General features: G+C 36.7%; 1 protein-coding gene and 1 non-coding gene across 2 annotated transcripts; one reads left to right on the top strand and one right to left on the bottom strand.

Moving 5' to 3' along the window:
• The first annotated feature begins 9,958 nt into the window (after nt 1-9,958).
• Nucleotides 9,959-11,585, top strand: LOC119980735. Its single transcript, XM_038823530.1, has 4 exons — nt 9,959-10,103; nt 10,179-10,288; nt 10,427-11,314; nt 11,514-11,585. Exons 1-4 carry the CDS (start codon nt 9,959-9,961, stop codon nt 11,583-11,585), a joined length of 1,215 nt encoding a protein of 404 aa, XP_038679458.1.
• Nucleotides 10,335-10,442, bottom strand: LOC119981570. Its single transcript, XR_005464180.1, has one exon. It is a non-coding gene; the product is annotated as a small nucleolar RNA R71 (small nucleolar RNA).
• Nucleotides 11,586-12,817: the final 1,232 nt, after the last annotated feature.

The following is a 12,817-nucleotide window of genomic DNA, read 5'->3' on the forward strand; positions in this document are numbered from 1 at the left end:
GCATCTTGGTCCATCAGCCTTGGATGATATGATTGTTGTTGTATCCTACACTTTTAGCAGCGAGGAATTCTGCTTCTATGGTTTTTATTGAGACTTTTGGTGCACTTGCGTACGCTATTCTGCTCAAGCATGGTGATTTAGATGCCCTCTGTAACACCTATCCCAGATTTCCATACACGTATACTTTATTAATCCACTTACACACAATCATATTTCATAAAATACCAAAAGTACAATATAAATACCCTACAAATATCATATTTGCTCCATGTGGACAACCCTGCATGCGGTGCTCATTGATTCCCATACGGGCGGTATAGCCTCAATCTGAAAATATATTTTAAAACATAAAAGTGTTACCTTGCAGAGCCCCGTGACTCAGTGAGAGATATAATTTAAAAACTAATATGAAATTTGAAATAAATATAAGTATAGTGCTGCCATAATGATTTTCAAACATGTCATCCAACCATTTACAACATGAAGTAAAAAAACTTGTGAAACCGAATATTCCAATGAAAACCCATGATATCGAATATTCCAAATATACCATATAAAGAATTATCTGCAATCTCACGTATTTCAACATACATTGTATATCAAAATACCATAATTTGACCATGGACAACTCATATCAATCTAACACACGTGGGGATGGATAAGATCCAATGCGAATACAATCTCATATATCTGGTCATACGCACATAGACAATACAAATACTCACTCCATCCCGAAAGACTATATGTACAGCAAATGTGGTCCAAAAAATCTCTGTTAACCCGTACTCTGTCTATGCCATACTTGAATACAAGTGTCACAATGGCCTCTAAAATCCATGTCAATATAAGTCAAGAAAAATATTCAAATACTGGATATGAAATAAGCTTTGGGCTAAACCTTTCAATATCGAACTCCATGCCCCTTTCAAATAACTCTTTTTACTAAGATAATCATTTATATGGAACCCATACCAGGATATAAAATCAGCTTGTACAAATCTCCACAATATCTAATACAAAATATAAAACCAACTTGTATAAAGCTTTGCAATATCAATTTCCAAGCTTTTCAAACCATTTTTCCAACCAGAGCAATATCATATAGGAAATTCAGGCTTCAAATACAACTAATAGTCTTAAACGTTCACTGAAAACATTCACTCAGTGAAAAAAAAGTAGTTTAATTTAGGTATCATTCACATTAAGTCAATTCTTGCCTAGCCCCTCTTGGTTCCTTCCGGCCAAATATTTGGCACTTGGGCCTCTCATGTTGAAGAAATACTCGGATAAGACTTCAGCTTCTCTGCCATGACTCCAACTCTGCCTCTCTCGCACTCTCTCAGTTTTCTCGAAGATACAAGAAAGAATTCATCTTCTTTTTCTTTTTATTTTTATCCTACTTTATTTTGGATCTCTGATTAATATAAAATGGGGAAGCGATGAGGCTGTGACCTCCTCCTTATCTTCTTTTTTTTTTTTTTGAATCTTTTATATATATTAAGAGGAGAGGCGATGATCCCCCTTCTTATCCCTATTCATTTTTTTTATTTAAACTTTACCTAACAAAATGACAAAATTGTCCTCTCTTACCTGATTTAATTACCCATGCTTGTATTTTAATAAAACCAAATGTCAAATTGCCCATACTTGTACTTTAATAAAGCCAAATGTCAAGGTCCGAAAGTGCAACGACCAATCCCGGAGGGGTCTACGAAATTATCAAAATATCCCTAAACAACAATTCCAATGCAAAATCCTCTAAATAACGTTATTGAATTCCAAAATAAACAAAATCCAACTCGCATCAAGTTGAAAAAAAATAGCATTTATTATGTCTATACGAAATAAATATGCAAAAATTCCAACTAACCAAAACCTACGCTACCCATAACCAAGGCGCTCAAATCCATCCACAAACCAAGGCAGCACATGGTACACTACAAGAAAATGCATGTTTTGTGACTGAAAATTCCCTCGCAAAACAACTAAATTCCGTCGCTATTCATTTTTGTGACGGAATCAGTGACGGATTTTTTCCCGTCACTAAAACCCTCATCGCAAAAAATTTGTGACGGTATTTTGCGACGAAAATAAGTGAAGGAATCTGTGACGGTTTCAGCGACGATTTATTTGTGACGGAAATACTTTGTGACGGAGTTTGTGACGGAAAATGCTTCCCGAAAAATATAATAAAAAATAAAAAATTTAAAATTAGTGACGAAAATTTCCGTCACCATTCCTCACCATTTAATATTTTCATTTATAAATTATTAGTTATTTTAGTATATAGCGACGGAAGTATCCGTCACTAAATAGAAAATAACTAATTATTTATTAATTAATTAATTAACCCTTTAGTGACAAAAATGTCCGTCGCTAATAGATGTAACTTTGTTATAAATATTTAGTTTTTATTTTTTGCAAAGGAATTATGTGGAATTACCATCACTATTTATTATTAACAATTATTTCTTTTTTATTTTAATTTTTTAAAATTTAAATATCTTATTTCTGTATTATAATATTTTTATTCCAAAAATTAATAAAACAATTTGATTAATATAAATATATTTAACAAGCAATAAAAATATACCCCAAATAATTTACATAAAAGTTTGTTACACTTTTGAAAATGCCAAAAAACCCTCTAAAATCTACTCCTCATTAGAAGTGCGCCCATCATCCTCGCAATCATCATCAGGGGTATCACAGGGTGGTTGCATCCCAAACCGGGCGAAGATCTCCTGCATCATTCGAGTTTGATGTTGCATCTGTCGATTTTGATGTTGAATCATCTGGTCTTGCTCCTCCAACCTCCGACCTTGTTGCTGCATCATTTGACTTTGCGTCTCCGAGGATTGCTTAGAAAACTGCAACTCCTCTCGTAATGTACTGATCGTATTTTGCTGATCTGCAAACTGATCCTGTAACTCGGAGTTCATCCGGGCCACGCGATCCTCCATCTCCTGTTGGAAATAATTTGGTTGTGATGCAGATGTTCCACCGAAGGAAGATGAACAGCGCAAAAGACGCGCATCTTGTCCAAACCCATAGATTCGACCTTTACTATTAACGCCTCTAGCCGCATTCAGGAATAATGAGTCATCATCCAGTAGCTCAAAAGATGACTCTCCAGATGCCGATGCTTGACTAGATTGAGCTTCCTTCAACATGTTGAACTCATCCTGTATCAATATTAAAAAAAGTAATAATATCAAATATAATCATATGATTTAAATATCATTAATTTTCAATTTTAATAAAATTTATAATACTTACATAAGTTGCAGCTGCTCGATTTTCAACAAATTGTTGAGTGCTCTTTTTCAGATGGGTTCGACGAAATACCTCCGCCCGAGTGGGTTTCCGACCCTATTCTTTTTCCTACAATGAAGTTAAAATAGACAAGTTAATTTTGGAATTAAAGCAAATAAACAATTTAAAACATAAACTTGATTTAAAATTATAAAATTTACCAATTTTCTTATAATAATCAGTGTGTGGAATAGAGCCACCGGTATTTAAGCACCCGCCAATCTCAGATGCTCGATTCATCTTTGCCTTCTCTCTTTTCCTCACATAAGCTGGTTCCACCCAAAGCTTTTCAAGTTCAGCTCTTGCTCCCTCTTCAATCCACACACCTTTGTCTTCCTTATTTCGAACCTTCTCCATCATTCCCCGTAATAATTCTCCATTCTTTTTATTCCATACTTTCCTTATTGCACAATCGTCGGCGGGATCCCACTTAAATCTCTTCTGTAAACATATATAAATTAAAAATATAATAATTGGCATTGAGTCATTGCAAACTTAGGCGGCATGGCAACAAAACAACTCCTATTGAATAACACCAAAGCTCCACAACAACAAAAAAATGCACTGGTCAACTGAACCATTTTCCAAACAAATTATATAATGCAACAAAAAAATCATTTATTAAAACCCAATCTAACCGGTGTGTACCATGATATAATCCCATACAAAAAAAAAGTAGTAGCTTAATTTATCCATTGCAGTTCTGAGTCCACATACTAGTATGAGCTTTTGAAGAAAGAAATAAGTGAGATCATTGGATAATCAACCACAATACCAAGCGTGCCAACTACAACAGCTCCAAATAGATATAACAATCTGCAAAAAATAAATAAGCCAATTGAACAGAACAACATATGAAAATAAAATGGTTTGTCTGATTTTCAAACTTCTTTTTTATCAATATAACTACATAGAAGGCAGCAAAAGACTTATATAAAGTGACCAATTGATCATTTGTATCCACAGAACATCAAGACCTTCTTATGGTCATTTATGTCAGATTTAATCTCTCCAAACTCTTAAACAAGTGCCACATCTTCATAGGCAAAAGTACGTCCCACAAAAAATACGTTACTGCTTCGTATAGAAAATTTTCTTTGCAGCTACTAGACAATCATTTATGCAAGTTATGTAAGCTGCTTCTATAAGTAGTGACATCTCCGATCCAATTCTCCCAATTGGGCCATCAAAAGAAATTCATCAAATACTATAATGTTCTCTATATTTTGCATAAGTTCAAACACTCAACAACAGCAGTACTTAGCCTATTCCAATATCACAAACATTTTGTAAATACTTCATGTTAACAGGTAGGTTGGAAATTCCAAAGCATAGAAAACAAACACAAACCATTTAAAGCTCACTTCTGGTGCTCAAACATTTTACAAATACTTCATGTTAATAGGTAGGTTGGAAATTCCAAAGCAGAGGAAACAAACACAAACCATTTAAAGCTCACTTCTGGTGCTTTTTCTATATGAACAACTGACAACTTATAGTCATACACTTCATGGCTCATTTATGTTTACCTGTTTTGTTCATATTCCAGTCAATAAAATTGGCAAACACAAACAATTATACAATTTATGTAAGGTACTTCAATTTATACTTACCGTGAACTCTTGAAAATAAAGTTCCTTGACGTCGTTAGGAACACTCCTCCATGTGTTCACGGGATGCTCGAACTTGCCCTTAATGATTGTACTCATTGTCCTGTGAACACTAGATGGCTCAAATCTAACAAATAAAAATAAGAAAATATTAGTGACATATAAGTTTCTATAATTAATGTATAGAAAATAAGATTAAGGAGCAATGCACTTACCCAGAGTCTGAATATGGTCGTATCCATGTTTTGTTGCCTTCAGAATTGGTTGATGGAATTTGTCGGGAAGTGGAGCCTCCGGCAGACTGCGTGTCCATCGTCGAGATGTGGGACGTGGGTGCAGGTGGGGTATTGGGCAAGCGAGGAGTGTTTTGGGTCGTTGGGGAAAGGGGCGATAATGGATCCGGTGCTCATATCTCAGGATATAGCTGAGGAGGTGACATTATGGGTGGCAGCATCGAATTGACAGATGAAGGGGATGAGGTTGTGGTGTGAGAGGATTCTTGACCCGCTGACACTCTACTACCTCCACCACGGATAAGTCGACGACGTCCTCGACCCGATGGAGTAAGATTATGCTCGCTCGAAGGATCACCAGACATCTACCATTAAAACATTAAAAATATTGTAGCTACAAATTCAATATGAACAAGATTTGCAAGTAATTTAGACAAACAAAGAGATAAATCTTAACTACAGATTAAAAAAAAGAAAAAAAAGAAAAGGAACAACCCAAAGAAAAAATGATGGCAGCTGTGGCATAGTTAGAGTTAGAGATAGAGAGGAGAGAGGAAGAAGAGGTAAGGTAGACTTACATTGTTGAATTGGTCGACACTGCATGCAATGGTGGCAGCGGCGGCACAAGTGGCAGCGGTATGCGTCTAAACGACTCTCTTGGCAGTGGTGGAGGTGCGAATGCAGTGGGAGCAGCGAGTCTCTGGTCAGTAGCTGCAGTCCTCCACTTGAGATCTAGAGAAGGGAAACGTATAAATCGGAGGTAAGCGACAACGGAGGGCATTTCGCAATCTGATAAAATTAGGGTATTTGAGATTTCAGAATACCAAATGAACCGCTGGGTTGATCTCAAATTTAATTAGTGACGGAATGTAAAATTCCGTCACTATTTAAATTAATTAGTGACGGAAATCACTATTCCGTCACTATTAAACTCAATTTAATTAGTGACGGAAAGTAAAATTCTGTCACTACTTAAAATATTTAGTGACGGAATGGCAAGGTCTGTCACTATTTAAATTATTTAGTGACGGAAATCGCTATTCCGTCACTATTTAACTGAATTAGTAAACATTTTCTATTAATTACGTATACAATATTTTATATTAATTACATATACAATATATAGCAAATACTTAATGGCCCGTTAATATCTATAGTAATAAATTTTTTAGCAAATATAATATATAGTAAATCAAAAATCAAATACATTAATAACTTTTTTACATAAATGTTGTTAATCTTTTTATTACATTAATCATAGTCTTCGAGCTCTTCTTCTGTATCCGAATCATAAGATTCAAATTCGTCATCATCAGTATCTTCCTCAACCAAGAGTTGCCTTGTAGAGTTTTCTACTTGTACTTCTTCAGGTTCAGCAGCATTATTGACTAGAGAATTTAGTTGGTCAGTGTCTACTGCAACTGGCTCAACTGAAACTTCATTATCTTGGAAGGCATCATCTACCTGTGCTGATGGTGTAGTAATTGTGCTTCTGGCTTTTGTTTTAATCACGGCCCACCAATCTGCTCGATCACGTATCCCTTCTGGATAAGGAGCAAAGTAGACTTGCTCTGCTTGTTGTGCTATTATAAATGGATCAAAATTTTTGTACCTTCCTTTACGTTTAACCTCAACAAGTCCATAATGTTTATTGATTCGCGTACCTCGATTAGGAGTTGGGTCAAACCATTCACAATTAAAGAGAACAATTTTCTTTATCGGTTGTCCTGGGAATTCGAATTGTACAATCTCTTTAAGTCTTCCATAGTAGTCATTTTCCGATTGTCCATAATCGGTTCCCCGCATGCATACACCACTGTTGATTGTTGACTTGCCTTCGCTCCACGCATCGGTGTCGAATTTGTATCCATTGACATAATATGTATGCCACATCTCAACCCTTCTCAACGGTCCATATGCTATATTTCGTACTGTTTCATCAGTTATCCTATTTTGTGGATCATGGACCTTCATCATGAAAAATAATAAGTTCGTCAGCTTATATTTCCGTAATTAAATAAAAAAGTGTGATGTTATTATATTAAATCGCTACTTACGTATTGTCTGAATCATGATGCAAAACCTATCTCAATCTGATAATCAACTGCATCGTCATTCAACGTAGGTATTGATGCTCACACAAAATCTGTATACAAGCTACAACACATATACAAATTAGTGACATCCGTTATGGTCACATTAAATATAATTACTTTACAAATTACAGCAAAAGTAATTATAGCTTACTCTATAAATGGTTGGACAATATCACAATTCAAAAACACGTACAATGTTGCAGCATTGTACTCTCTGTCGGTGAGGTATCGCTTACCGACAATACCAATAAGACGACCAGGTTGATTGAATATTGAAATTATAGGGACTTCCTGGTTGGATGTACCCCAATCATCATTTCTAGGTACTCTGGTTCGTCTAGAGCTCACATGTGGTTCAAAATAATACGAAGCAAATGTCGACGTCTCTTCGACTATATATGCTTCACAAATAGATCCGTCTACACGAGCTTTATTTTTAACTTTTTCTTTAGGAAGTGGAGGAACCTAGTATAAAATTTCATTGAAACGTGTCAATAAATATAATAATTTATATTATAAATGGAATATGAATTAAAGAATACCTTTCAAAAGGATACATCCATCTGTATTGTACTGGTCCACCCATCCTTGCTTCGAATGGTAGATGTATCAGTAGATGTTCCATCGAGTCAAAGAATGATGGGGGAAATATACGCTCCAACTTGCAAAGGATCACAGGAATGTTGTCCTCCATAATGCTCAATTGACTCACTCGCAATGTAGTCGAACATATCTCTCTAAAGAAGTGACTCAACTCAGTAAGTGTAGCCCAAATGGACTCGGGCAATGCCCGAAATGCAATCGAAAGCAGCCGCTGCATGAAAACATGACAGTCATGACTTTTCATCCCAAACAGCTTTCCTTCTCTCATATCTACGCACCTGCCTAGGTTTGATGCATAACCGTCTGGTAACTTCAAACTGGAAACCCAAGAACAAACAGCTCTTCTTTGCTCCATGTTGAGGCAAAATTGTGCTTTCGGCTTGAAAGATTTACCATTGTCATACTCCACCAACTCTAAAGCTCTGCGTTTACAATAATGTGAAAGATCTAGTCAGGACTTAGCATTATCCTTTGTTTTTCCCTTAACATCCATACACGTATTGAAAACATTATCAAACACGTTCTTCTCAATATGCATGACATCGAGGTTATTTCGTATAATATTGTTGCGCCAATCAGGCAGATCCCAGAAGATGCTCTTTTTTGTCCAGTTATGATCTTGGCCATATCCCGGCAATGATAATGGTCCTGTCTCAGTAATCATTGGAAAGTTCCAGACTCGTGCCAAAACTTCTTCTCCAGACAAACGTGGAGGAGGTTGTGATTTCTCCATTCGATTCTTGAAAAATGCATCCTTGTTCCGTGATCGTAATATATTTTATATATTTTTATACCTCACTTTTACATTTATTTTTGTCTCTATTTATTTGAATGGACATGGATATTACATAAATACTCTTAATTTTGGATTGCAGATTAATTTGTACAAAAGTAAAAAAGGCTTCTTTAAGCCCATCAGATAAACCCATGTTCAATGCTTGCTTTGAGATGAATCCAATACAAATAAGGAATGAAGAATACTTGCAGATCAAGAAAGAGAGAAGGAAGGAAATAAATAAAAGAAAGCTTTGGTGTGAAGTTGAAGGAAATACTTTGGCAAGAAATAAGGAAACAAGGAAAACCGAATCAGATTGAGAGAAGGAAATCAGAGAATGATTTGGAATTGGCATTGATTGAAGGAAGCTTTTGTCACTATAAAAGGGAGTCCTCTAGCACAATAGAAAACACGAATTGGAGAGCCACATTCTCTAGCTTTTGTTCTTGTTCTTGTCTCTAGCTTTTCTCTTTGTTCTTGTTCTTGATTCATGACGTTCTCATATTTAGTTTTCTTGTGTTCTTATAACATGAGTAGCTAAACTTCTTTGCTAGGGCTTGATGTAGCCTAGTATGATTATTGCAAGTACTTCAATCAATTGAATGCATAATTTTGGTTCATGATTCTTGTCTTTAATTTCTATGCTTATAATCTATTGTTTGTTTGGTTGATTGGCCACCAATTGAATGCTCAATTAGATTCATCTAGCTAGGACTAAGGAACGAACCGAATTCACGTGTCTTAGTGGAACTAGAATTAAGGAAATCAATTGTCGACTGCCATGAACAAGGTTTAGGGGATTGATTGGTTGTTATAGTTCTTTAGATCGTAATGAGTTGTTAGCCTTGGGTTAAAAACTGCGAACCGAACAGGATTAATCCATTGTTAATAATATTTGTTGGCACGGCGAACGAACGAACCAACATATTTAAGAAAGAATCAACCCTTGAATCAGAACCATAATTGTGTGTTTGTTAATTGGATGCTTGTGATAGGATTACTAGGTGAAATCATTGCCCTAGTGTTCTTTTCTTATTGGATAATAAATCTGAATTTTATTTCTTTGTTTTTATTTTAATTTATTTACATCAATCATTCTTCTTCTTTTCCCAAAATCTCAATCATTCATCAAGTTAGGTACATTAATTAGATTAACTAGTCTCCGTGGGATCGACCTCGTACTTGCATACATTGTACTATTCGTGGACTCTTGTGCACTTGCGAGAATTATTACATCAAGTTTTTGGCGCCGTTGCCGGGGATTAGTTTAGTTTAATTGTGTACTTAGCTTTCTTTTTAAATTTTTTATTTTTCAGGTTGTAAGTAATGGCGGTGGTTGTGCAAGCCGAAACGATGGGTGATCTTGACATCCCCACCATTCCAGAATCTCCATCTTGCATCGTACTTCCGACGGCAGCTAGGAACTACGAGCTTAAGACTATACACTTTAACATGATGCCTTCTTTTCATGGTCTAAGTTCGGAGGATCCACTTAGTCACATTCGTGAAATTTTTAATATGGTTTCCAGCATGTCTTTGTCTACAGGAGTTACTGAGGAGCACTTGAGGTTGAAGATCTTCCCTTACACTATGAAGGACAAAGCAAGGACATGGCTTAATGGTCTGAGGCCGGGTTCACTGGCGACATGGACTGAGGTACAAAATAAATTTTTAGAAAAATTTTTCTCAACTCAGAAAACTGATGCTCTTAGGGATAAGATCATGCAATTTGAACAACAACTTGATGAGTCGTTTTCTGAGGCGTGGGAGAGGTTTAATAACCTGTTAACTCAGTGTCCCCATCATGCTTTGCCTTTATTAGTGTTGATGCGTATTTTCTACAAGGCACTGACAGTTTCTAGCAAAGCTGCAGTTAATAATTATGCAGGGGGATCAATTAGGAATATGACTCCGACCGAATGTCAAACTTTATTTGAGAGACTTGCTATTGAGACACAACATTCGGAAGTAAGAGGTAAGCGAGCAGGTGTGTATGAAATTTCCAATTTTGATTCTTTTGCACCAAAATCACAGGTTGATGCCATCTCTACCAAGTTGGACATGCTTCTAGCAATGAATGGGCATACGACTCAAGGAGTGGATTTCCCAAAGTTTGTGCAAGAGCAAGCAAATATGATGAACTCCTATAATCGGAATCCACGGTTTGATCCCTACTCTAACTCCTATAATCCAGGTTTTCGGGCACATCCAAACTTTTCTTGGAAGAATACCCAAAACCAAGCCAATCCACCAACCACCACATTGGAGGACATGGTGCGGCAGTTGGCAATTAACCATCAGAAATTGGAGGCACAAGTGGGTCAAATCGCTGAAGCATTGAGTCAAAGGGAGGCTGGAAAGTTTCCAAGCCAAACTGAGATCAATCCGAACCATAGGGAGCATGCCATGGCTATCACACTTTGTGATGAGCAACAAAGCCGAGTTGCTACAAAGTTGGAAGAGCACAAAGTTCAAGCACAAGAGCAGCCGCTTCAACAGTCGCATCGTGCAATCATGCATGGGTTGCCTGACCCCGATAAACCTGCTCCACCTGTGAGACCTTATGTTCCTCCAATCCCGTTTCCTGGGCGTCTTAGGAGAAATAAAGAAGAAGTACCATCAGTGCAAAAGACAACCCCGAAGACGGATGTGGCACCTTCTGTTGTGCAAGAAGAGAAGAAAGTAGATGAGAATAAGGTGGTTCAACTAACCGAAGAGTGTAGTGCCATATCACAAAAGAAGTTGCCACCAAAGCTTAAGGATCCAGAGAGTTTCACTATACCTTGTTGCATAGCCAATAAAAACTTTGAACATGCTTTATTGGATTTGGGTGCATCAGTTAATCTAATTTCTCTCTCTGTCTTTGAATCTTTGAATGTAGGTGCACTCAAAAAGACCTCTGTGGGCATACAATTGGCTGATCGATCTATTCGATATCCTAAAGGAGTACTAGAAGATGTTTTAGTTAAGATACATGGATTAATTTTTCCAGCTGACTTTCTAGTACTTGATATGCGAGATTGCCAAGGTCATGGAGAAGAAATTCCATTGATTTTGGGGCGACCATTCATGAAGACTGCAAAGATGACAATTGATGTGTATAAAGGCACGCTAACAATGACAAATAATGAAGAAACAGTGACCTTCAAGCCTAAGGTAGCACAAGGTGAGAAATCAATGGAGAAAGTGCTCACTATTAAAGATTACATTGTGGAGAAAGAAGGACATCCAACTGAGGTTGAGTCTATGAATCAACCTAGAGTCATGCCATACGAGAGAGGTAAGCATACTCCCGCCATTGAGTCCTTTCCTTTATCCACTAACAAGTTGTTCCCCTCAATTGTGAAAGTACCCCAAGATAAAATCCTCCAACAAGCGATTTTTGGAAAAAGGGAAAAAGGATATTCAGATCCTTTTGAGGAATCGACTGCTCTTACAATTCTGAGTAACAAAAGGCATACTTTGGATGTTGAACTGGGTGTGGTTAGAAGAAGGCGATGGCTACAACCCAATGAACTAAAAGTGGGATTCCAAGTTCACTAATTTAGCTACTTGAAGAGTTACGTCTCGCCTAGACGTTAAATAAAGCGCTTGGTGGGAGGCAACCCACCCGGTAAATTCATTCCTTTTTACTGTAGATTATTTTAGTTCATTATAGAAGAGCACTCATCCCACATTGAATTAAATTGCTATTTGTGCATCAAATGCAGAAAGGAAAAGTTGTGCCAAAGCGCTGGATTGAAATAATTTTCTGGGACAACTCAGGACGAACCAGAATGCAAGCCATATATGTACGGAAAGATACGGATGTCTAGTTTCTGCAGAATTTTACGGTTCGTGAATCCGAGCTGAGATGAAGGATAAATTGATGATTTTACGACAGCTGTGCAGTGCAGAATTCTACGCGGGAATTATTTTCCCAAATGTTTTTGCAGTCAGGTTGTATCACTCTAACTCAGTACTTTTTCTCCACGTTATTTTTCACATTATTTCATGCACTGAGGACATTGCATAATTCAAGTGTGGGGGTGAGAATAGCTTGTTTTGAAAAAACAATTTGAAAAAAAAAAATTTAGTTCCTTCCAAAGCGATGATGAGACATAAATTGTTTAGGTCTTAAATTAGTTTGTTAGTAAAGAGAATTTTCACTAGAATTGAGCTTGAATTACAATTTTTCATGGGCCA

This window comes from Tripterygium wilfordii, chromosome 16, assembly GCF_013401445.1.
Source record: "Tripterygium wilfordii isolate XIE 37 chromosome 16, ASM1340144v1, whole genome shotgun sequence".
NCBI lineage: Eukaryota > Viridiplantae > Streptophyta > Magnoliopsida > Celastrales > Celastraceae > Tripterygium > Tripterygium wilfordii.